This window comes from Pezoporus occidentalis, unplaced genomic scaffold (assembly GCF_034315485.1).
Source record: "Pezoporus occidentalis ecotype Australia unplaced genomic scaffold, CSIRO_AGI_Poc_V1 ctg110, whole genome shotgun sequence".
Lineage (NCBI taxonomy): Eukaryota > Metazoa > Chordata > Aves > Psittaciformes > Psittacidae > Pezoporus > Pezoporus occidentalis.
Genome location: NW_026912887.1, coordinates 112061 through 138686, shown reverse-complemented (window position 1 = coordinate 138686; position 26626 = coordinate 112061). Strand labels below are relative to the sequence as shown.

The 26626-nt window shown below is 44.9% G+C and overlaps 1 protein-coding gene across 3 annotated transcripts in view; it reads right to left on the bottom strand.

Annotated features, from left to right (window-relative positions):
- The window catches only part of CALN1 (calneuron 1), a 134517-nt gene that overhangs the window by 32048 nt on the left and 75843 nt on the right, over positions 1–26626 (bottom strand). For all 3 annotated transcript variants that reach the window (XM_062631817.1, XM_062631826.1, XM_062631835.1), the window contains one exon: positions 15103–15215. In XM_062631817.1, the coding sequence (XP_062487801.1) occupies positions 15103–15215 (113 nt within the window). The remainder of the gene's footprint in view (positions 1–15102; positions 15216–26626) is intronic.

The window sequence follows — 26626 nt, the reverse complement described above, 5'->3', positions numbered from 1 at the left end:
CAGCTTACAGGTGCCCACTGAGATTCTCTGGTTTTCCAAATGTGGCCCTATCACCTCTTAAAACTGTGCCTTGTACGCTTAAGCAAGGTTCCTTATCCATTGTTACACAGTGAAAACCAGATTTCCTAGGTCAGAACACAGGAAATACTTTCAGCTGAGGTACCTTACCCCATTCTGAAGAGAAGAGAGACTTATGAATCACTGAGTTTATTATATTGAAAGAATGTGACTTTTTTATTGTCAGTGATATTTTAAGTCAGATCAGAAAGTCTGTAAATGTCTTGTTCACACTGAAAGCGAATGAGACTTCATCATCCAGCCACCCACGATGACCTGGAGATTGAGATGTAATATTACTGCCTCTTCAAATTCAATTGAATTGTCATTATGCCCAAAAGATCCTCCAATTTAGTAAATATAATGCAGTTGCCTTAAAAACCTTGACAGCAAATGCCCTCATTTTTCCAATTGTGGAGCATTTTCAATCAACATCTAAATTAACAATTCTTTTACCATTACGATCCAGCAATTCAAGAGATCCTGAAATCCTATGCCAGATATTAAGGCTTGAGCCCATCTCCAATATTAAAACTTTCCACTTTTGACTTCCATTTTAGTAATAGTCTGCTTCAAATATACAGATCTATTTGTGTTTGCTCCTGTTTCCTATTTGCTGTATCTTCTTTCTGCTCTTTATTTTGGCATTATTAACAAGAAATGTCTTCATCCAGATAGCAAGTAGAGGCTTTGACCTCTAGCTGCAGGTTTTCAGATGCAGAAATAAAGAACTCAAGTTCTCATAATCAAGTATTTTATCCCCAGTTACAAGAAAGTCTTATCAAGTGACTTCTATATCTCATTTTCTTTGCAATTTGTGATCCTGGATGTGATTATTATACTTGCTTGGGTTTTATATTAACACAGAGCATCAAGTTATTTTAAATGAGCTCTCTGCACATCCAGTGGGACAACAGCAGGACCTGCCGACAGAAAGGAACTCTCTGGAACTGTGTCCTGCTTCCTCCAGGTGTCTTAACAAATAGCACCATTTTGCACCCCTCTGCTAAGGGTCTTATAGATCACATCACTCCATAAGGCAGCCCTTGGAGTTAAGGGATGCATCTCCTCCCTATGACTAACACAGAGGGAATACAGATGAAGTGGCAGCCCTGGATGAAGTCAGGAGACACCAGAGACTCTTGTGCATTCAGGTAACCTGCAAAACTTGAGGAAATGTTTGCACACATCAACCAACAAATAAAAGCACCCCCAGTGTTTTCCAGATTATTGTCAGAAACTTGTATCTTCATTTCAAGCAGATAATATAATCCCTAGACCATGAGGTGACCGTCTTCACAGTGCTCCTTCACAAGGGCTGAGAGGTTTCTACCTGTCTGCAGTGCAGCGGGACCTGCCAACTGGGCTCACTTTAGCATCTGCAAACAAAAAATCAATTGCTGCATCCCAGCTGAGGGGAATTGGCCAAGTGCAAAATGAGAACAAAACAAAAAGCCTGCAAAGCTGAAGGCTGATGCATCCCATGTACCAGCTGTATTTCCTGCGCTATTACAGCCAGACCCAGCTCCTGGTCAGATTCGCCACAAATCACCACTTTATATTTTCTGTAACCACAGAGAGTCAAGAAACATCTAATTTACTTCTGAGTGAGCCTCAGTGACGCTGTGAAGGAACACAGGGATGTTAGCCTTTGAGGCTCTGGGTATGCCAAGTGTCACAGGGGTTTCACCATGGGTAGATGACACCGGTGCAAAGAGCAGCTACTCCAGATTGCTCAAGTGCCTGTGCAGCACTAAAAAGCTTTGCAGAGCCTGAATAGTCCTCTGCAAATCTGTGTCAAAACCTGGCCTTGGACAGCACCTCCCATCCCTTGCTTTCCAGCAGGACCCCTACCATTGCATCTCCCACCTCCTGCATAAAGCCTGAGCAGGTTGTCCAGGGCTCTGTCCACTTGGGTTTTGAATATCCTCAAGGACAGAGACTCCAATAATGCAATAATTTCTGAAAACCACTTTAAAGCAAGGAGCAGAAACAGTGTTTACCCAAGGCAGGAATGCCATGCAAATTAGCCATGCTTTGTTCAGCCCGGAGAAGAGAAGGCTCTGGGGAGACCTTAGAGCAGCTGTCAGTGCCTAAGGGGCCGGCAAGAAATCTGAAGAGGGACTTCAGACAAGGGCCTGTAGGGACAGGCCAAGGGGAATGGCTTTAACCTGCCAGAGGGCAGATTGAGATGAGCTCTTAGGCAGAAGCTCTTCCCTGTGAGGGTGCTGAGGGGCTGGCACAGGATGCCCAGAGAAGCTGTGGCTGCCCCATCCCTGGCAGTGTTCAAGGCCAGGTTGGACACAGGGGCTTGGAGCAACCTGCTCTTGTGGAAGGGGTCCCTGCCCATGGCAAGGGGCTGGAACTGGATGAGCTTTAAGGTTACTTCCAACCTAAATCATTCTATGATTCTGTTTCCCAGGACTGACCCATGGGCCTTAACTTTTATATTAATCATCTACAGGTCAGTAACAGGGGAAAACTAAAAGCAATTATGCACTCAGGGGTTGATCGGAGAAGCCAGTATTCATTGGCCAGGCTGTGCAAAAGTCTTCTGCAACCACATGCTTTAGAAGTAAATCATGCTATTAGCACACAAGGATGCTAAATTATTGTCTCTGTGGGACTGAACTACACTAATTCCTTTTCTCCTCTCTTTGAGGTGAGCAGCTTTTCAAGATTAATAGAGCCATTTAACACAGAGCTTCTCTACTCATATATATATTGTCATACAGCTGTCTGTAATGAGGTATGCAGGAGTATTTGTACAGCTCCTTCTGTTTACCCCTTTCTATTAAAGGAGTTAAGTAAGTGTCCAAGACTTGACCTGCTGAAAACCATACCCATCTCTGGTCCAAAAGCATCATCAACATGACTGTACTGTAGTAGCACAGAAAAAACACTAACCACTGCCCTGATAGGATAAAGGTAAAGGGCATATCAGGCAAGGGCTACATCGCACACCTTTATGGGGAGAGGTGATCAGTGGGAACAGGAGCATCAAAAACCTGTTGCATGACTGAAGGTACCCATGCTATGGCAGGGACAGCACGTTGAGTCATGGAGGGGAAACCACACACAGCAACTCAGAACCACAAAAGGAAAACTGCTGACATGAGGGAGAATGACAAAAGGCAACATAAAGGCTTAACTGGGACTCTATTAACCATTCAGTTCTCTAACAAGCACTCTGGGGTGCACTAAAACCAGCCAAGAGTTAGAAAAGCATCTGCTGCCAGTCATGTTGTGGTAGGCAAGGCAGCGATGTTCCCTGCCTTGGGCTGACTCAGGGCCCCTGCCATGGTAGCACTTCTGAGACATCAGAGCCCGAGTGTCTACTTAAAGGCAGCACCCAACAATTGTGACCCAAATTCATACAGAGACTCTAAGCCTAGGATTTAATTTTGCAGGTGCTCAACTAACTGGATGGAAATTTAATTCCAGGAGCAATTTAGATGTCTATCAAATGGCATATGCAAGACAGGAGTGGAGGTTTTGAAAACAGCCAGAGCCAGGCAATGATAATGCAAACAATCATATGAAGATTTAGCTGTGGGCACCAACTCTTAATGAGGTCCATAATGAACTTGTATGAATAAGAACTGGGATGTTTCTCCCTGTCATGGAAGAGAAACATTCAGAAAAGGAAAGTTTGAAGCAGTCTTCTCAGCAGAAATGGAGTGTGTGTATATATATATATATATATATATATACACAAACTCAAGATACCATATTCACTACAAATTTCTGAGATGCAATAAACCATACACCATGGAATTCCTGAAATCATAAATTCCTGTTGCAATTAAAATGCTAACATCATCTGCATTTCTTCTATGTCCCTGGATGCACCAGTGTGATGGACCACTTCCAGTATGTTTCTTCCCATCTGTCCCATGCCTTGTCTGCTGCAAATCAAATTATTCCTACCTTTGCTTCCCATCTGCTCCTACGTGCACATACAGCACGTACGCAGGTTTTCGTGATGCCGGCAGTAACATGTCTGATGCTGGGGCACTTAGTTGGGAATGGTAAGTGAAGTCAGTAGCGATTATCAAACATGGGCAGGGTGGAAGTGCAGAGAGGATTAGAGTTTTTTCTAGTGAATTTTAATGGACTTTAATCAGCCACTCCATGTTGATTACCATAAACCTTTCGAGTTTACGTTCCACATGCAAGTATGCATGACGGTGATTGATACGGGGTTTAACTCACCTAATTTAATTCCTCTACAGTAATCAAGTCAGCTGTCTCTAAAGCAATCAGAACGACCTGTGTGGGGAGATGAGAAGAGCTTGGCACAGCCTGAGGCTCTCCCAGCCTTTCTCCTGCCCCTGGGTCTTTCACCAGACCCTGCTTGTCCTTGACCATAACCAGAAACACCATTGGTGACAGCTAGTCACAAAGAGGAGCTATAAGAAAAGCATGATGCAGGCTACCAAAGGAGTGATTGTTCTTTGTGTATGGATTATGATCATCTTTACTCCATGGGAACCCGGGAAGATCAGTAGGAAGTTTGTAGAGAGAACAATCCACCAATGCAACCTACAAAATACACTCAAAAAATACTGGTACAGTAATATTTGGAAGGCTCTGTCATCTGTCACCAATCATAAAGGTACCTGCCCTAAATCAGGTGCATTTCTACTCACTTGGTCGCTAGCCAGGCTATGTGTAGAAACCAGAATGCTGTACCCAACAGTTACATGTGACAGATTACTATGAATTTTAAAAATGGAAACAAACACATCAAATATGTTAAAGTCATTTTCATTTTGCCATCTCCTAAATGGATTCATTTTCTGTTACAAATGATATAATAGGAAACCCTTTTTTGATTTGTTTGCTGGAAAACATGCCCCAGCTAAATAAGAATGCTGTGTTACTTGTGAGTAAAAAAAAAAACAAAACACATTTAAAAATGTGTTGATAAAAAATAGGGACATATTCAGTAAAACAATGCAGAAATTATGTGAATAATGGCAATTTCAAAGAGTCTTTGATGTAAGTTTCACTTGGGAAAAAACAGAGGGTAATTTTTCAATAAAATTGGATCCACAAAACCATGCTGATCACCTCTAATCATCAGCATAACTATTCTCTAAGGCATTACCCAGCTATCCTAAAGGAGAACTCCATGTCAATAAGGGAGGAAGGAGCACAGCACAAATAGGCAAGATTCAGCTCTTTCCTTAGTTCCTAAGATCCCAATCTTGACAGATTTATGCCACCATTTTTCTGACTGTGTCGTTATGCCCAGCATGAATCAAGAAGATGCAAACCTAAGCATAAATGTAAATCATACCAGCAAGCTGAGCGCAAGATCCATAGTTTGGGTTCAGATAGCCAGCACACATAACCTTCCAGCCCAGAAGGCAGCTTTGGGCTTATATTCTGGACTGGTCCAGCCCTGTCCCACATGAGTTTTCTTGTTCTCCCTTCACCTCTATTCTGAGGCATGTGAAGCATTGAACTGATGCCTGTTTTCCCCTAAATCAAGTGCTTAAATGGGACTAAACTGAGGCCATTCCTATGCAGGAGGAAACTTGAAGCTAAGCAAAAGAGGCAGAAGGTGGCTTCAGACACACCAAGACCAGAGTGGACATCCCTCATAGTGGTTTCTTCTTGTTTTCCTAAACATTTTACGACGTTAGCAACAAAAATCCTAGGGAAGATGTGTTCTCTTTCTGCAGCACTCCAATGCATACCTTTCTTTGAGCCAAACCAGCAGTTCCTGGGGAAGGGTTATTATCACTTGATTCTGTGGTTATAATATATTCCACTTTTGCTCTGAAACTGCCCTTAGGATTCAAGCACTTTTGAATGTCAGTAGGAAAAAGGGATACAGTCTACTGAAGGCTATTTGAATAACTACAGGAGCATTTCTGAGCCAGAGGTTCAGCATAGTTTTCATGCCAGTTCCTAATAAGAAAGAATCTAGCACTGGGGAAAGATATGTTATAATCTAACATACTGACCAATTTTGTGGAAACATGTGCCTGAATACCAACTAGCCACCAAATAAATATTAATACTAGCTCAGTTCTCTCCTAACACAAAGGACACAAGTGCTGGAAGCTGAGGTTCATGGGTTTATCTTCACAGGGAATCGCAGTTCCTGAAAGCCCTGAAATCTGGCACCTACGTGCAGCCTGTCTGCCTTTCTGACAGCTCTGTTCAGATTCTGCTCCCCTAAAAAGCGCCAATTTATTTCATTTTTCTTTTCATTGCTCTGTCACTTCCAAAAGTTCGAAGGAATTGGAGCGTTGTGCGTGCGGGGGGAGCTGATGGATTGACAGCAACGTCTTGTACTAATAATCCCCTGAGCAAGCCAGCCTCCGGGGGAAAAACATCTAAACTAACACACTTGGCAAGATTAGAAAGAGATTAAAAACATGCAAAGCATTTCCATATGATTACTTTCCCCCCCCATCTTTCCTCCAGGGGAAGGTAACTCCTACGCTCTGCTCCAAAAATAGGGCACTTCCATGAACTCCACTGTGGACTTTGATGGGTTACCTCTTGATGTTTGTGTCCCTGCTCAGAGCAGGAAAGTTGGACAAGTACATCTCTGGAGGGAACTCCAGCATTAACCTGACTCAAACTGAACAGAGACCTTTCCCTTACACACCACATCTGCTTATCAAAATATGTTTTGAAGGCTTTCCAACAGGCTCGCACATACATTGTGCTCGCACAATGTAAGCTTGCACATACATTGACCATTTCCACAGCTTGCTCAGGTTTCCCTGGACTGCTGCCATAAGCATCTGCACCCCGGTCCACTTTCTTGACTGTGAACAAAGGCACTGGGTTGCACAATTATTTATTTTAATTATCACTTCATAGTGTTGAGTGTTACTCAATGGTAAGAATACAAATAAAAAGAATTTCTCCGTGGCACTACAGACTACATCAGGACTCCCAGCTCTAGAGACTGCATGGACCTCAGAGTGTAAGATTGCTTTCTTCAGCACAGAAATATAACCAAACCTCCACGGGTAGTCAAATGATTGTGCAGAAAACACACAAATGAAGAAACATTTTCTTAATGAAGTAGTAAATTTGTTTGAAGACAGACCTCAAGTAATTTCTCCTGAAGATCAGTACGTTTCTACCCACTTGGTAAAACTACATCATGCCTCTCATGGGAAATTGTATTAATAGAGTCAGACTGTGGGGAAGGAGCTACCAGATCCTATCAGGCTCAGCACTGTTTGCCACCACAAGAGGTGATGTTCACATGTTGTCAGTGCCTGCACATCACCCATCAGGCCATTAAATTCAAACAGTAAAACAAACCTAAACCAAAGTGCAGCAGATCTGTTGGCAGCACTTATAGCATTAGTTCTTGGAGAAACCAAGGCAAAAGCCTGTGCATATGCCAGGGAAGGGGCAGGAGGTCTGTGGCCCAGACCCTGCTCCTACTCCTGCCAACAGAGAGGTCAGCAAAGGAGAATGGAAGAAAATGGGGTCTCAGGGCCACTAGTGCCTGTTAGACAGCCATGTCCCCATCTGCCCCCATCCTTAGGTGGAGGGTAGGCGCAGGATGGAGCTGGCTGTGTCTGCTGCATGGCCAGGGCATCTCCATCCTCATGGACAGGGAAGCACGTCCACTCTGATGACCAAGGGAAAACCTCTGTATGGGTGGCTGGTGTTTCTTTGCAGCTTTCCATTTGCTTTCTTTTCTGGTTTTTCTTTTCTTTTTTTCTTTTTTACCCAAAAGAGTAATTTTTATTTTTAGCTTTTCTTTCACACAAAAAGTTGCTTTTTCTTTCTAAAGACATTTGTTGCAAACAGTTGCCAACACCTTAGCTTTTTCTCTGTGTGTTTATGAGTGATGGAGTGTTTTTTCTCCTGGTTTTCTCCTCTTATTCTTCTCTTTAAAACCTTAGTGAAACTTCCACAATGCTTTTACACCACTGAAGCCCAGGGCTTGAGGCAGGGCAACAGCTAATTTCCATCTCAAACTGGGGATTCAAATAGTGTCCTCTCTTGACAAACAAATGGTGGATCCTTACATGCCCTTTTCTCTGTGCAGAGAGGAACGGATCCTGAGACCTGGTGCTGGTCTAGTATTTAAGAACTGGTGGAGCCTCAGCTCTGGAAAAAAACTCCTTCCCAATGTTGGGAGAGCAGGTGATAAGGGATTTAAAGCCAGAACTCTTGCCCTTGAAACACCCCCGCATGAAACCTGCCACCTCCACTCCACCACCTGATGGTGCCTTTCAAAAGCATCAATGTGCATTCAAAGACAAAAACACCTACCCCAATGAAATCAGTACCAGAGATGTGCTCTGCTACTCAGAGGTGCTGGGGAGACTGACCCCTCTCAGCAAGGAGCCCACAAAAAGCAATAAACTCTCTTCCTCACCCATGTTTCAAGTACCCATGCACACATCAGATGATGATCAGACACTTTGACCTTTCCTGTGCAGTGCTCCTTACCTCTCTAAGCAAATCACTGAGAAAACCACAGAGCAGTTCCTATTTCACTCATCAGACAGGGGCAAAAAGCCCCCCCGTGACACACAGAGCTGCTGACTGAGTTTATATATAAGCTGATAAAGAAAAAAATAACCTCTGTACCATAAGAGCTAGATGAAGCGTATGTACATGAGTGCTCTGAGTGTGCACAAAGCCAAATCACCACCTGCCAGGACAGCCACACACTGCCACCCAGCAGGCAGGATGCCTCTTGATATAAACTGCCTGCTTTAAATAGGCTTTGAACAAAAGCTCTAGTGCATTTCTGAAGGCTAAATGTATAAGTAAGCCATTTGAAGCTAAAAAACACAGTTCAACAATGAAGCCTTGCTTTTCTCCTGCTCTTGGTGCTTTGGTTCACAATCACTTTCAAAACTTTGCTATTTCCACTGTCTCCAGGTTTGAGCTATAAAATTTTTCCTGATGTCTTGTGAAGACTGATTTTGTTACACAGAAAAATGTGTGGTGGTGAAAAAGAGGTCCCTCCATAGAAATAGGTAACAGTAAGGGCACCCAAACAGTATTGCTCACTCCTGCCTGCTGGCAAGTTCATATGCTTGAATAGGGGTTACAGGGATGTCTCACTGCCCAAGGACAGCCTTACAACCATGATCTAGGCCATGAACCTCTCCAATGTTCACATCTACACTAGCAGCTATGATAGGACTTCAGTGCTGGATGCGCAGACTACAAAGAAAGAGAAGTCACCTGCAAGGATTTCACTGTGTTGCAACAACCACCATTGAGTGCAACATGAAAATGTCTTTGTCAACAAAAGAAGATTTAATAAGGCAACCAGAATTGTTCTCCTTCTACTAATAATAGCCTCAGCACTGTCAGAGATGGCTTTCAGCACATAAATCAAAAAGGCACTTGAAACCCTTGTTGGGACTCATCAGATGGCATTCAAGATGTCCCTAGTGCACATGCCTCCATCTGAGACACTTTTCCAGACTTCTTTTATACCAAATGAAGAAATATTGGCACTTTTGAAGCATCATGAAGAAGTATTGGCACTTTTGAAGCATGATGCATCTGAGGCTGATGTTTAAAGCAGACCCCTTGAATTTCAACCTAGAAGGGGCTGGCCTGGCCAGCCCTTCCATGAGAGGCAAGCTGTTATGTCAGCAATGCCATGGTCTGCAGTGGTGGGGGAGAGTTGGATCTGTTACCATGTGAAATTGCACACAGAGACTCAAATGCTTTCTTTGCAGCTCCAGCAAGGCTAATTTGCCATCATCACATTAGCTCCTCTGCAGGGATAAGAGAAAACTCACATACTGGGAGAAATTGCATTAGGTTTATCTACTGGACTTCATAAAGAAAAATCCCTGTCTAAGCAAAATCATCTTAGCAACAAGGCAGGTGCTACTAAAGGCAGTGCAGCTCGACACGGCTCCTTGTCCCCTGCCTTCCCTCCTACACCATCACCCAACACAGCTTCTCCATACTCTGCCCTGTGCCACTGAGGTTCCTAGACATTTTCTCCTTCATTTCACTCTATTAAACCACTAATTGATTGACCAGATCAAGAAAGCCCAGATCTCTCCCCCGGGACGCTGTTGCATTTGTAGTGGCAACTGATTACGGATGGGCAGTTTTGCACAGCAAATCATTAAAGCATCAGCAGCCATGCTGGGAACATGAAACCCTGTGTTCCATCCCAGACATGTCCCTCTGCTCTCCTGTGCTCACACCCCGCTCCGAGCCGCCTTCACCTCCCTAAGCCCCCTTCCCAGACAGTGCCAGATGCAATACCATGCACGTGGATGTGGTCCTTGCTCCATTTTCCTGCATCCAGGGAGCAAAACGCTGTTTGGTGCATGCTGCTGAGCCTGCTGGATGAGGAGCACTGGGGATTCTGCTGTCTCTGGCCTCTCCTTGGCTATCCCTCCTTCCTTCCACAGGGGTGTGACAGGATCTAGCTTTAGCTATACCCACTCATCCACCAAAGATCATAAAACCAGTGTACTCCTTCCCTTAGCTAAAGGTATACGGGAAACTGGAGAGGGGAAAAGGCTTTTCGAAGCACAGAACACATGAGCAGCTGCTGACCTGCTTTGTTTGCAGGACCTGCCTCCCCAGTCCTATGTCTTTCCCCCCAAAAAACGCAGAGACATCTCTGTAGTGAAAAATGAGCTCCATGAGCAGCATCTCCCCAGCCCGAAGCACTGCATTGGTATTCTAGTCTTCCCACTCCTGCAAAGCAGCCTTATTTATCCCAAACCAACCAGCCTGCTGCTGAACACCAATGAATTACACCAGATGATACCTGATGTGATGAATGGGCACCATGTCCGAGTAGATGACTCAATGCCACCCCCTTGTGCAGGACAAAGCTTCCAGATACCCTTGCACAAGCAACACATAGGCTAAAATGGTGTTCTGTGCAGCTTCCATGTGCAGACAGCAAAAAGAAAAGGAAAACCAATAAAAACAGGCAACGTTTTGCTTCTCAAATGATCATCACGCAAAGTATTGACTTTTCCAAATAATCTCATCAGTGTTGCTAGGCACAGAATTTATCCTGCAGCCGATGCAGATGCTGTTGTTTCACCATTCAAACTTGTTCTGACTTCAGAAAGCATTTTAGCCAAGACAGAGTGGTTTATTTTAATTAAAAGCCTATAAGCCAAGATTATTATTTCTTCTGTTGCTTACCCCCAGGGTCTGGAGATCCTCTACAACACATCCTCTGCCAACAATTTAACACTTGTGCCTGAAGGTCTCTGCAGTTAGAAACAATCTGGGCAAGAACTGTAAATGAATATGAAATCCCAGTTTCTCCTCTCTTTTCATCCCTCTCACTGGCTCAGAATAGCAGGACACAGTGGACAGATTTGAAGCCTGTTCGCCAAAAAAAGGAGCTAATATTTACCAGTAGCAATGTTTGTCTTTTCTGTAATGCTCTTGATCTAAATTGCTCTCCAGTCCTGAATGCCATGTGTTGGAAATGCATCAAAACTCACTTACACAAAGCACAGCTCTCATCACTTAACTGGAATCAGACTCCTGTTCCCTGAGGTCTGGAAAAACAAATTCTCATGCCTTAAAATTGATCAAGTGGCATCTCCATGACCATGAAACAGCTACTGCATCATTGCAAAACCACTGATGGGCACACTGGAGAAGACCAGCTTGAGAACAGTAAGTGTGAGCACCAGCAGGAGCAACTCAGAGAAGGCAGGAAGAGGAAGACGAGTGATGGGTGGCCACTCTTTAAGAAGTACAGGGGGAAAATGATGGAGATGGAAGTGGGAAGAAACCCTGTGAGGGATCTGGTAGGTCCAGCACCCCTGCACAGGCCTCTTCCCACTGGTTTCCAAAAGAGGGTTCAATAGATACTCCCAAAATCTCACCTATATAATAAACGCAGACCCTTTGGAAGCAGCCAAAGGGGGTGCTTGAATCATTGCTGAAAGCATATCATGGTATGTCTGCCCCAAACCAGACACAATGGGGTCTCATTGGGTGCTGCCAGCCTTCAAATTACTCCTGACAATTCTGTACACTGAGGACTAGCTAATGCTTACCAGGCAGCTGTGATTTAAGAAAAAATATTTAAGACAATTTAAGACTCTCTTAAACATTTAAGACATTTAAAGATATCTGTGCACAGGTACATGTTACTTCCACTTGCATGCATTTGGCAGGAGGATGATAAAACCATTTGGAAATAGAGCAAGAGGCATCCAGGGGTGTTCTCCACAAAACTGCTTGGTGTGTGCTGCATCTCACTTGGGAAAGAGACTCTGTGAGATGGAACAGAGTCCATGTTTCCTCAGCTCTCCTGATATTGATAGTCTATATTGACTTGGCTTAAAATAGTATTTGCAGGATGATTTTTCCCTCCTCTTAAATACTTCCCAACCCGGCTGAGAGACCACAGAGGGCCATTCTAACTGGAGCAGAACTGATCGCTGCTGCTACCTGAGAAAGAAACACACACACATATGACTCAATTTAAAGGCCACATGGGAAATCAAGGAGGGAAAATACATCTGAGAGACCCTCCACATCTCCACTCCCTACCAATGCTCAGGTCTCAGCTGAATCCTGCTTTTCTCAGGCTGACCACTGCTCTTTAGGCCATACGTATGATAGGACTGGTGTACCCTTTCTCTATTATTCCAAGCCTGACTCTTCCATGCTTTATCCCTCTCTTTCTTCTCTATTCTTCTGTTTCTACCCCTTCCCCATCTACTGCAGCCCCACTGCTGTTGTAAGATCCTTTCCTTCTGCAGCTTTTGCCATCTAGAACTGCCTTCCTGTACCCCACCAACTCACAGCTTCATCTGCAAATGCATCTCCAGGCCCTCACTTGTTCCTTTGAATTCCACCCTCCTTCTGCTCTTTCTTATTATTTAACTCTGTCACTGCATTATTTAAAGTGTTATTAGGGCACGCTTGGAACAGAATCTGCACAAAGTGCCACAGTACCGTAAAAGCTGGACCCTCCGCACAAATACCCCAAGAGACAAAACAGTCACATTTGAAGAGAAGCTGTTTGGATGGAAGAGGGAACTTTCTGGATGTCAACATGGATTCCCTCTCCCCTTGGCACTGGTATAAGAGCCTCTTCAAGATGCCTTTTGCTGCCTGTAGCGTTGGGGTGAGGTTTCATGGTAGCATTGCCCAGCCAGCTGACACCAGAGTCTCTTCTTATCCCACCCTCACTGTCCTTGTCACCTAGCACCGGTCACATCCACAGGCTTGTGGCACTATCCCATCCTTAAGATCATTCCGTGGGGATGGCTGCAGGGGTGAAGTGCTCTATCAGCAGCCCAGAGTCACCCCTTGCCCTGCCATTCCCATCCAACAAATGTGAAAATTGCATGTCAAAGGGATATGGAAACACAGCCAAGCTCCGGTTCCAAAAAGGGCTTTGTTTCAATGCAGACATAATCCCACTGGAGATAATGCAGATGCATAAATGCTTTGCTTAAGGACAAGGTGACTTATGGCCCTGCAGATGGCTTCAGTAAAGCCAGGTAGGAATGGGCAAAGGAGGGAACCTGTTTCCTGAATGACACTTCCATATGTGAGGTTTTTTTTTCCTTTTTCTTTGGGAATAAGCAGCAAAATTATTGTATTCTTCATGAGCTCTCCTACCCCAGGAGAACTGAAATCTGAGATTAAATCTTCTCTTTAAGGGCTTTGAAATCCAGGAAAGTGCTATGTAAAGAGTTGTATTTTTACCCTTACAAGTAAAAGACCATAAACATTTTTCCTGAGGCACTGGAGCACTTGTTCAATTCAGCCAAGGCTTTGCTGCCTGCAGACAACCCCCAGTGCTGTCCCTTCCCATCATGAAGCTGCTTTCCTGAAGCCTCTGCCCTCTTTTCACTCATCCCACTGCAGCCTTAGGGGCACAAGGGCCATTGTCCCCACTGCATGAAAGAGCATGATGAAAGCTCAGACCCAGCATCCTGCTGCTCTAAAACCAGAGCACTCATCCTCCCTGCCTTGCTTCCTCTGAGCAAAGCCACCACAGGCATTTACACAGGCTGAAGGGTCACTAAATGGTGGCAAGTTAACCTGTGAGCTGAATTTTAGGGAGGGCTCCAGACTTGTCTGCTTCTCTATCAGAGAATTCAGCCTGTGAATATGATCTTCCCAGTGGGTATTTCTGCTTCTTAAATAGCTCCAGCAAGGCCAGTTCCACCGGGGGGGCTGGAAAGCACCAATGGCTCAGTGGGACAGTGATGGTACTTCCTCTTCTCCCCATTGCTCACGTGCTGGGATGAGGCTTGCAAGGCGCAATGAAGGCAATGAAACATTCATGACTACCACGTTCCTGCCCCTCATGGTGTATGTTTAGCTCTCATGTCCACACAGATATGTTACAAATCACTGCAGCTTCATCAACGCCAAACTCTTGCTCTGACAACCTAATGCTAGAATCCAGACCAGGATTTCAATTTCTATCACATGTCAGGAGGCCAGGAACAAGGTTTTAAAAGACTTTTACAAAACTCCACCCAATTCAGTCTGGACGGTGATGGAGGGTAGTAAAAGGAGACAGAAACGCTTACATCCAGGTTTGACTCTTCTGACTTACATAAACTTGGTAACAGCTAAAGTTTATTAGCAAGCAGAGGCTGTTGGATGATCAGTGAAATGAGCAGTGATCTCACAGGAAGCCACATATCTAATCCATTGGCAAGAACCATGCAGCACTGTGTTCTGGGAGGTTTTTAATCCCTACCATAAGAGTCTGGACTGTCCCTGCTTTTCCAGGAAGGTTTAATGCTATTTAAAATCACACTGCGCAACAGACATAAGGCAGCTCCCACTGCCAGACCTGCCTCCCCTCTGATGCCTGAAGACAGCAGGACCAAACCACCTCAGGGCAACATCATGGGTAAAACTTGCACTGGCACAACATGGTTATCCCTGCAGCAGCACAGGGTGGTCTTGCAGAGCATATTGTGAGACAGACCCCAGTAGCCTTTACACAACCGTTCACGCTCAGCAAAACATCTCGTGCTTCTCAACAGATCAATTCTGGAAACTATTGATAGTTGGCTGAAATTGCATCTAAAAATAATCACTTACCTGCCAGAATATGCTGTCTATTGTATTTCCCAGAAAGCCATCTCTGCCTTCCGATGACACCAGCTTAGGTCCCAGAATAGTCATAAATTCATCAAAATCAACCTGGCCATCCCCTGGAATGAAAGAAAAAGATCAATGTTTTCACTGAAGTACCACTTAGTGCCATTGCCCAACATGCTGCTCTGGATCTGATGCACATCATGGACCCACACATGCACTATGGCACCTCATAAACAACTTCATGGTGCCTACAGACCCAGATTCATTGATATCCCAGTGAATGGCCCCTCTTGTGGTACATCCAGACCTGAAGACAGGACCCAAACAGAGATGATGAACAACAGATCATTCCTCAGTGCTGGAGCTTGTAGGCAAGTCACTTCTCAGAAAACCCATTCTTGGCAGGAGGACAGCAGCCATTAGCATGGCCAAGGCTCTTCCTTTCTACAGAACTGCCAGACAGACAGGTCTCTGCAAGGCTTTTACAGGGCCAACCCCGCTCTCCAGAGGAAGGGAGCACACACAGAGAGAAGAACCAGACTAATCCAGAAGGCATTTCATTTCAGCTTTCCATCAGCATCTGTCTCTTAGAAGCCCTGTGCACTCAGCATGTAGAGCAGGCAGTGTAGACACAGCTTCAGCACCATTAGCAGGAAGAGGAGACTGCTCCTGCTGTTAATGAACTGAGCCTATGCAGTCCCAAGCCCCTGCAGTACATTGTATATTTTGGAAATGAGGCACGTGGCTGTTTGAAGTATATCTGAGCCTTGTGTCAAATGTTACTTTCCCCTCAGAGAACTTCTGCGATGCTTACTGAAAATGGCAAAAAAAAAAAAAGAAGAAGGGAAAATCATGCCTGTTGAAGGCTCTTAAAAATACCTGCTCCTCTGAGCAGCATAGTTCAATGTCTGTATCTCTCCTTTGTCTATCAGTCCATAGATGTATCGTCCTACATATTATTAGGCCGACTGATACGGGTGGCTATATTGTCTGGGAGCGGAATCAGCAACTGTAAGACTTTCAAATTGTCTTTTGCTCAAATTCATCTGGAACTGACTGCATCCACCTCTCCATGTAGTTTCTGTTGCTAAATTATTAGGGGTAAAAGAAGTGCCTAAAGCCATCAGGCTAAAGCAGGTCAATGCAAGGACTACTATGAAAATGTCACTATTGACTGCAGTACCTGCAGCTGCCCTGCATGATAGCTTCACCACGTGCACTGCATGCTGCTCCTATCTGTCCTTCTTATTATATTTCATATGCTTGGTCTGAGCGTATGCACTGATCAAACTCTCTGCATGTCCTTATCTTTGCAGAAACACAGTGTGAAAATAAGCAGAGTCAAAACACTTGCCAGAATACTGATCTCTATTTACTAGGCTCTGCCTGTAATTTCTTGAAGACGAGAGTGAATATCCTGGGGGTGAGCCCTTGGCGGGGGCTTTGAAAGGAAACCCAGCAGGGATTCATAATAGCTTTGATCCTGTAACGTGCAGGAAGAGCCCATCCAACTGCTAAAGTTGCTCACACTTTCAGGACTCAGCCCACACTGAAGAGTTCTGTGGGGCTGGAGTGGGTTGAGCTTTTGCAGGATGGAGCTCATTTCTTTATACAGACAATGAAAGGGGTGGACATCCACCACTTGGAAAGCCATTCTTTAAAACCTTTATGGGCTATGAGAAAATGTGTTCCTTCTGCTTCCCCACGGGAGGCATCAGTTTATGGCATCAAGTCGGACTGTATCAGTCACAGCAGGCTGGATCATGTTGGGGAAGGTAATGCAAGGTGACAGTGGATTTGGGGTGATTTACATTGCAATACATCAAAGGAAAGGCAGCAACAAACCCATACACTATCATGCAAATCAGGTTAAAGAAATTAGACAGATTAGCAAGAAAACAATCTGCATTTTAAAGAATTCTAGTACCTGCCCCTGCATATATTTTGTCGATCCATATGTGACCCCAAGACACTGAGTTATTCAATTCGGATTTTCTGCAATGTCATTTCATCCACAGAGGAGAGCCAGGACTTAGTCCTACACATGACTCAGGAGAAAGCGGGTGCCAGGACTCTTGGGCTCTGTGTCTGACTCAGAACAAGACTTTGGACAAACCCTTGCTCATGGCTTCCCTGTGCCTTTGCCAAGGATCATAACTAACTGCACAGGGTTTAATTATCAGCTTAATTATAGCATTTTCCACAACCTCAGAAGAAAGATGCCATTATAAAATGCATTATCCATTTATTGACTGCTTTTTCAATTAAAACTGTTAACTAGCAAGGAAACCAGACCCCAAAACATTTTGCCTGGTAGAAATATCCCTTTAACATTTGTTTTTAGTTGCAGAAAACAAAGCTTCCTGGTGTCAGGATCTCAGGAGACTGCAGCATCCTAATACCAAGAAAGAGAACTCAGAATTTTGGCTGCAAATTCCATTTACAGTATTTAAAAGCCAGGAGAGAAAAATTATTAAAAACAACAAGTAGGCTCCAAGACACACCCAGCACAACTCTGCATGGTTGCAAGGTGAAAATGCAGGGGGTTGCTCTCCACAGCCATGGCATAACCAGGTAATGTCCAATACCCACATTGCCTGCAGGATCTATAAGCATCCAGGCTACCCACCAGATGCTGAGACCACTCAGCTTGAAATTTGTGTGGGGTACAGTCAAAAGATGCCTTCCTCCTCCTCCTTGCCATAGTCACACACACAGTGTGCTACAAGCTGATGTGTGATGCACACATCAAGCATCTGCTTGAGAATCTGCATTGGAGGCAAATCAAACACCGCACAGAACCCCACGTTCAGCTTTGCTGTGCCTCCAGATGTGCTCCTTGCCTCAATGTAGTTGATATTCAGAGCGAGTGATGTGTAACTTATTCAGAAATGAACTTTTAGTTGGGTTAAGGGGTGGGAAAAAGGGAGAGTAAAGGCCAGGCTGGAGCATGAGTGCTGTGTACACTGCTCTCACCTTCCCTTGCTCCTTTCCGTGAGCCATCCAGCAAGCCCTGAACAACACAGCTGTCAGCAGTGATCACAAAGCCCCAGTCTCTCACTGTCCCCTCTGGCCAATTTATGTGTGTGGTGTTCACATCCTTCCCCACCATCTGTCTGCAACTACTTCAGCATAAACTCATCACACTAAAGGAAAACAACCTCGAGGACAGATGGGGCACAAGCAGGAGAAATACTATGGCCAGGATGTGGGGACTGTGCTCCCTGTCCAATGATAGTTGCAGCTATTTTCTTCTCCCTGCTCCCATTAGCTACAAATACAAGCATGGTTTATAAACCAGAGCCATGCTGTAGTCACTGATGAAGGTACTCACACATTCAGTAACTTATTTACAAACTCAGAAGGCAGGGAAACCTCAAGGGATGGTAATGCGGGAGAGCTGGGGCAGGAGAAGACTGTTAGGGGACATGGTGGGCAAGGACCAGAGGGGTTCTGGGCAGGATGTAGTCCAGATGCCACCCCATCCCTGAGTAACAACTCATTAGCCAAGGGACAGTTACTGCTTGTGTGGGTGACCTTAGCAAAACAGTGGAGCTGAGCTGTATCACTAACCCCTAAACCTCTTAACTCCCTTAACCAACTAGAACATCTATTTATTTACTAACAGTTATGCCCTAACATTTTTCTCTACCATAATGTTTCCTCTTAATCTTAATCCCAGCATTAATGTCAAAGAGTCAGAAGGGGGTTAGCAATCATGTGGCTGAACCTTGAATGACTAAAACTATGACTCAGAACATTGCTGGCCACATCATCAGAGACAAATCAGGTCTGCTTATCATTACTAGTCCATTAGCATCCTCTGGGTACTAAGTGCTTCTGATACCCACAAAGGTTTGCTCCCTGCAAGACACTGTCTCAGTTATGACAAAAAGCAGGCATATGTGATAATAAAAAGGAATAGCAAATAGATGCACTGTCAATGGCCACAGGAGCAATTGTGTGAGCCTGACTAATTGCTCTATCACAGAAAGAGGGTGCTGAATCATAGAATCATAGGATCATAGAATCATAGAATGGGTTGAGTTGGGAGGGACCTTGAAGTTTATGCAGTCCCAGCCCCCTGCCACGGGCAGGGACACCTTACACTAGAGCAGCTTGCTCCAAGCCCTGTCCAACCTGGCCTTGAACACTGCCAGGGATGGGGCAGCCACAGCTTCTCTGGGCACCCTGTGCCAGGACCTCAGCACCCTCACAGGGAAGGATCAGCATCCTCATAAGGAAGAACACAACTGTCCCAGTCCAGCAGGGTTTACCATCAGCAGTGGCTTGCCCATGTTGGATGTGCCAGGCAGGAAGAGTGCAGCAGACCACCCCCAAATCATACCAGACCTGGAAGAGGAGAGAGGGATTAAGCAGAGGTGGGAAGGCAAATCCCCAAGTCCCAGGTAGCAGCAGCCTGTGCGTGGGCTCTTGCCTGGCTCCTGCCAGAGCTCTTCTGCTTTGAAGGAATAATTAAATGCTCAGAGGAGCAGCGGCATGAACACAGCTCATCCTCCATCCCCTGAGAGAGCCCCGATCCCCAGCCCTCAGTCGACCTCTGTCTGTCCAAACATCTCCCATTGGAGTGGCTCCCTTGGAGCGCAAATTAAATATTCATTGGGCTGGAGAAAGACAGATCAAGAGAGGGAAAGAAAGAGGGGGAAAAACACGCATGGATTGCATCACCTATATACAAGGGCACAACAGAGACTTACACCTGGGTTTCAGAGCCTTGTGCCTTAAACTGGGAGCCTGTTTAATCTGGCCTGACTGCTTCATAAATAAGGCTTTTCCGTGGCCAGTCTCAGGACAATGGGGTTCTTCCTCCTCCTTAAAAGTTTCTTGTAATGGCATTGAAATGAGGCACACATTTAAACAGAGATGGGGATCTGCTGCATGGAGACTGATAAGTATTCTCCCTTTTTTTCCTTCGAGTTTGACCTCCAGAGTGCAGCTAGGTGATATATTTAAAGTTAATGAGCTAGTCTTTTGCAGCTTGGGTCCCAGGCGCATACAACACTCCTGTTTATTTTTATTCTCTTAATAGCTAGCTGCAGTGATTCTCTGTCCCAGTCTGTGTCATTGTGCCCATAAAGTAACCTGTGCAGTAATAATACAGTCTGGTGAAGACTGTTGCTGCTGCTGTGTCTTAAAATGATGCAGAGGATGTGCACAGAAAAGCTCCAGCCACAGGATATTTCCAGACAAGTATCTCAGCTTCAGAGATTTTAAGGTCAGAGGAGAACAACCCCATCACCAGCCTGAACCTTTCCCCAGCACAACCCAGAGAATTTCTGCCTAATTACAGCCTCAATCCATAACTTTCAACGACAGCTAGGGAAAGTCTTTCATAAAACTTTCTACTTTTAAAACACTTTTAGTTATAGACATCCATGAAACTGGCTGAAATGAGGAGATAAAGCTCCATACAATGATGACACAGCTGTTCTGCAGTGGGGAAACTGAGGCACTGAGCATCACCTTCCCTTCTCAGCCATCCATGCACTGGATCAAAGACAGAATTTGCTACTACTTATGAACCTCTTCTTAATATTGAACTGCAAATCTGACTAGCTTCACCAGTAGCAGTAATTACTCTTCATTCTTTGCAGCAGGAATACATAATATGATAATCCCCATTTTACAAATAAAAGCAGACACAAAGAATGTGGTCTCTATAAATATAGACAAGTCTCATCAAATCCACCTCGCCAACCAAGTTTCTCAGCTCAGCAGCACACTTTAAAGGACAGTCACGTTTAAATGTTGCTAGATCATCTCTCTCATATGAAAATCAGAGGCTCTTGAGGACAAACACAAAGTCTGCAACAACTTGTCTATGCTTTTCCTATTAACTTTGCATTTTAAACACAGAAGCAGTTTCTGGTCTACCTTCAGCAGCCTGGGCTGGTTTACATAGCTTCATGTTGAAATGTTGAAACACAAGGAGTTGTCCAGGTAGTAAAGTAGAAAAAAAAAACAAACCAAACCAAACCAAACACAAAACCAAACAAAACACACCAAAAAAACCCAAACAAAGACAAAAAAACACAAACCACCCAAACAAAAACTAAAACAAAAATAAGAAGAGGGAGAGACAAAAAAGAGAACATGTTTTCAGCCTGTGATGTTACCGTTGTCCCACACAGAGCAGCTCAAGCTAATCTTATGGACAGAAGCAAATATTTGGTAATGCAACATCTAAGAGCAAGGAACTCGCCTTCTGCAGGCCTCGGGGGAAAGCTTGGCACTTCTGTTTGCCATCTCCATTGGACTCGCTCCAGCACTGGACCTCCTCTGGCCTCGCTCCAACAGCTCCACATCCCTCTTGTGCTGTTGCCCCAGAGCTGGATCAGGACTGCAGGGGGGTCTCCCCAGACCACAGCAGAGGCAGAGAATCCCCTTTGTGAGCTGCTGCTCACGTTCTGGGGGTGCAGCCCAGCACACGGGGGGAGTTCTGGGCTCAAGCGCACACTGAAACCGGGTCATAGAGAGCTTCTCCTCACCCCGCGCCCCAAGTCCTTCTCCTCAGGCTGCTCTCAACCCATTCTCCACCCAGCCTGTTTGTGCTTGGGATTTTTTTTACTGTTTGCGGTTTTGGGGTGGGGTTTTTTGGCTTATTTTTTTAGCATCTTCACCCCCCTGCTCTACAAAGAGCCCTTGGGAGGAGCTTGGGAATATGCACCATTTTAAATTGGGATTTCTTGCCTCACAAGGATGTCATAGCTGGATTTATCTACTACTGCTGACACATCGCATAATGTGATAAAAGGTAACAGGTAGCTCACTTGTACACTGATGAAACCAGCTCGTCTTTTGCTTGATCAAAGTATTTCCTATTTATACTATAATAAACAATTTGACACACTGGAGGTTTCTTTCCTCTGGTGTTAGCCTGAAGTCATTTTTCCAGGATACCGAAAACCAGCTGCTCCTCTAATTAGTACACTGAGTGCTTATTTTATTCCTCAGATAAAAGTGTCTTATGTTGTAATGAAACAGTTTGACACTCAAGTCACACATTCATCTATTTTATCGCAAAAGTCTGCTTAAAGAGCAGGCATCCCAGATAAGGCAACACATTTAATGTGCCATTTCTCTGCATTTTTATTAGCATTACTGCCAATTGGAAGAATTTACAAATAATTTCTTTTCCAGCACATAAATATATGAAATATTTTACTTTCCACATTCTGGCAGAACACTTCAGGTCACTCTCCAGATTGCAGACAGAACTGTAGGCATCTCTCATAGTCTGCGATATTTACATTCATGCAATAATTTATGTCTTAGAGTAAAGCAAATCAAGGGTATAAACTAAGGTGAGATTTGGCCTCTACATTCAGATCAAAAGCAAACAGTAAGTCCTTATAAGTACAGCAGACTGGAGAGATGCCCAGCTATACTAAACAACCTTCTGCTGCAATACCATCATGAACCATTTCTATCAAAGATGTAAGCAAAGCTCTGGCCTCATGTGAATTTCATGCTCCGATATATGATGGAGCCACAATTCCTTGCCTCCCTTCCCCAAAAGAGCCATTTTTGCACAGAAAATCAAATCTCTTTCCCTTCTGTTTGGGTACTTTCATCTCTCCCATCACAGCAATGCTGTAACACCTTCCAGTAGTTCATAAAACGATGGGTTTGATGATTTATAAGTCTCATCTTGTGACTTTGAAATATTCCAAGTAGATTCCTATTTTTCTCCCTGATACATTTTTTTTTATGCCAACTATAATATATCCCCTGCAGCTGCTGCTTTCCTTTTCACTTGGGTGAAGCAGACCTTGCAGAACAGCAAAGAAGGAAAGGTGGAGAAGGCAGTAGGAAGTGCAGTGGATACTTCAGCCTCTGATGCTCTACTTCCTTCAGTGAGGACTGGCAAGAGTTAGGTATTCCCTGGAAATAAGTGCATTCAGAGAAGCTGAACGGGACAGAACGTACCTTGGAATGTGGTCCCTTGCAGGGCCGTGGACTGTCCTCAGCCAAGGCTGAGGGCTTCACATGTGCCACCACTAATTCCCACTACTCATCCCTTAACCTATCACAGGAACCAAATATCTCCTGTCTCAGTGGCCCAAACTTGCCTCAGCTTTTGGGGTAAAAAAGCAGGTCAATGGACAACCTTGTAGTCAGCATCTTGGAAGCATTGGACAGCTGTCCCTGGGTAAGAGAAGCTGGGTTTTGATGCTTCTCAGGACAGGATTTGCGGTGAGCTTGCATCTGCCTGTATGCAGAAAAATACATCTTGCTCTGTTTTGTCAGCCCCAAGACATCCTAAAGTCCCTTTGTACTGTTTCTTAGCTAAACTTCTATCTCTTCCCCAGCCCTGCAGCAGCTTTGCCGTGCCACAGCACCAAAGCCCAGCAGAGAAGTAACCCACAACTCTCCATGTGCCATGGGTTTCAGGGCATAGGACTACCTGCCTCCTAGCAATCCCAACAGGCAGGAGTCCCCTCCTGCCATTCTGAGCCCTAGAGGACATTTGGAAGCTCTTGAACATCCTCAGCGTTACCCTGTCACATTCTGTGAGGGCAAACCCCCTCATTGCACCCATTCCCACTCTGTCAATGCCAGGGCTGCTGTCATGTCATCTGTGAAGGAAGGCTGGTGGTAACACATGGAGGCATTAAAAGCGATAAGACACCCATGAAGAGTTGCTGGGCAAAATCCAGGATGTGCAATTGCCATTTTCACTTAAGTTCAAGCAGCATTTTCTAACCAACTACATTTTATATTCAAATGCAATGAATTGTGAAATGCACCTTCATTTCTACTCTGATTTGGAGGCTCGCTGTGTGTTACTGAACAGCAGCACACTACAGCCCCAGAAGCAACCGTCCTTGGGCATCTCTGGAATTGATTGCTGCATTATTCACTGAGTTCAATGAGATCCTCTGTGGCAGAAGGTGACATACAGGTGTGAAATACTCCTGTCATATCAGTTTATGCTCAGCCACAAACCCACTCCAACATACAGTGCATATGCTCCTCTTAAAATGTTCTTTGTCCAATTTAGCAATCCTGCCCAAACACACAAAAGACCTAATCCTGACCTAGACAGAGCTGAGCCTCCCTATGTATCCCCATGGAAAATGGGGTTTGCAATGAAAAACAAATTCAGACCAACTCTGGTTGCTCATTATTTGAAACCCATCTGTTAAATAAGCCATGGCAGATACAGAGACTTTGCCATCCTGCAATGAGAATGCACTCCCAAGGTAATTTCTGATGAAAACTGTATGTTTGCACTAGGTCTGCTCAGGCTGGTTCAGATTAAATAGAAACCCCTGCCAATTGTATTACCTCATTATTAGCAGACACTGGCAGCAGCCTTCCGCGGAGGGACAGAGTCTGGCTGCACTACCTGCCGCCACATCGTAATTCATGTCAGGTGCCGGGAGACGCGCAGGATTACTGCCTCCCTCCTCTCTCTCCTGGCCACAGGGGACTCCTACTTGAACGTGACCTTTCATCCAGCCAAGCTGCCCTTCCACCTGACACTGAGCCAAAGCCTTGGAAAAATTCAGCAACTCTCAGCAGGGGTACGGGGCAAGGAATGTGAGGATGCTGCTGGGGGTGCAGTGCATGACTGGCATCCCTGGGAGCTCACTGGGTTTAAGCCCTGCTACTGAATGATGCTTACACACAGTAGGAAAAGAAGAAGGAAGCTATTGTTGGTTCTCACTACATATTTCAAGTTAAATCCCAGGAAAAAAAGAAAAGAAAAAAAAAAGAAGACAATCCATCAGAGAAAAGTAGCCATAAGCCATATAATAACAATTCAAGCCATAGAGCATTAATTCAATTTGCAGGCAAGGTAAATCTTCCACATAATATTCCCCTATTTGCTCAGTGCCTAAGGAATTTCCGATTACCTTGTCTCTTTTTGATGTATGGCCCATTTGACCTTCACATAGCACAGACTTGTGTCATGCCCCCAAACCCTCTGCTCAAAATACTGCAACAACAGGCAGCTGAGACGTAAGAACAATAAAAACACCCAGTGCAACCAGACTGTGTCTTTGGAACTGTTGGAACTGCTGAGCTGGAAGAGATGGAGGATCGCCTCCCGTCTCTGCAGAAAACACATCTAGCTTGCTGAAAAGTCTCAAACAGGAATCTAACACCTTCCATCTGCAGCCCATTACTCTACATTTTAACTCCCTCTCTCCGATTACAGGTCCCTGCACACTAGGACTGTATACGAAACAGTGCCAAAGTCTCAAGTCTGTGAGACTGAGAGTCAGGGAATAACTGGAGATGAATCAAAACTGGAAGCCAATTCCACAGCACTCTTTTTCCAAAAAAGCACAGTGTTTCAGTAAAAGACCCCATGAATTGGCACCATGCTGAGGCTGGCCTTTACAAATCTAAAGCAAAATCATCTGGTCTGCTCGGAAAGGCAGAATGTAACAAGGTGCAAACAATAATTATTGGAGAAAGTGCTTTTTCAAGTGATGGATTTCCCCCCGGCCCCGATCTTTTCTTTTAGGAGTGAGATCATTTCAACAACTGATCTTCTGCATCCACCAGGTTTTGCTTTACTTTGTCTGCCTGTCTAGGGGAGATGCTGAACACCCTCGAGCAGGGTGACAGCCTCTGTTCTGCTCCCCCTGGGCTGATGAATATAGTCGCACTGTGCATCTTGTGAGGGCATTTGACTTGGATATCCCAGGGAGGTAGGAGAGATTCACTCCCGCTGTCACCATCTCCCGTGATCTCTGCTCTCAGCAGTCTCCCCAAGGATGCTGGCATCGCATGGACTTGCTAAGCATCCCCCTTCAGACCAGGGCTGCGTCCAGCGCTCCAGTTTGATTTCATCTAACTTTGCACAGTGTTTCCACCCTGTTGTAGCTGCTTGCAGAGGGGTGGGAGAAGGTTGGATCTGCATCCCAGCTTCCCTGTACACTTCATGCATCCTTCCTGCTCTGACCAAGGACATTTTAAAGACAGCCCGTTCATTGTGATCAGCTTTGATTGTAGCTTTGCAGCAGTTAACAAGTCCTCCCTGGCTCCAGCATCCTGATGCTGCATTTTTCTCTTCCTGTTAATGGTGGGTTCTGTTTCTTTTATTACCTCTTAGCAATCGTTTGACGAGTTCTCACAGCAGGACTTTGCTCAGAATTATTCCACCCTTCTAAACTTCTCCTTCTAAAGCCATCAACACTTCATTACAACACAGCACAGCCTCCCATCCACAGCATTTTTTACTTGCAAAGAGTGGTGAGGCCATGGGGTAGAGCAGAACTTCTCTGTTGGGTGCTCAGATCATCTCAGAGAATGTATCACTGGGCCAGATGCTGCCCAGGGCTGCAGAGAAAAGCTGCAACAGCCTTGCAAAAGCTGCTCTGTCTTCACCCAGCTGTATCAGCTGTTCAAAGATGCTCCATCTCCCTTGCGTGAGTTGCCTGAGGTTTGTCTACAGGAGGTTGATGGCTCACTATCATCTGCCCTTTCCTTGCTGTGGTAAAAGGCAAAGTTTCACAGCTCTCTATTCAGACCTTTCTTGGTGACG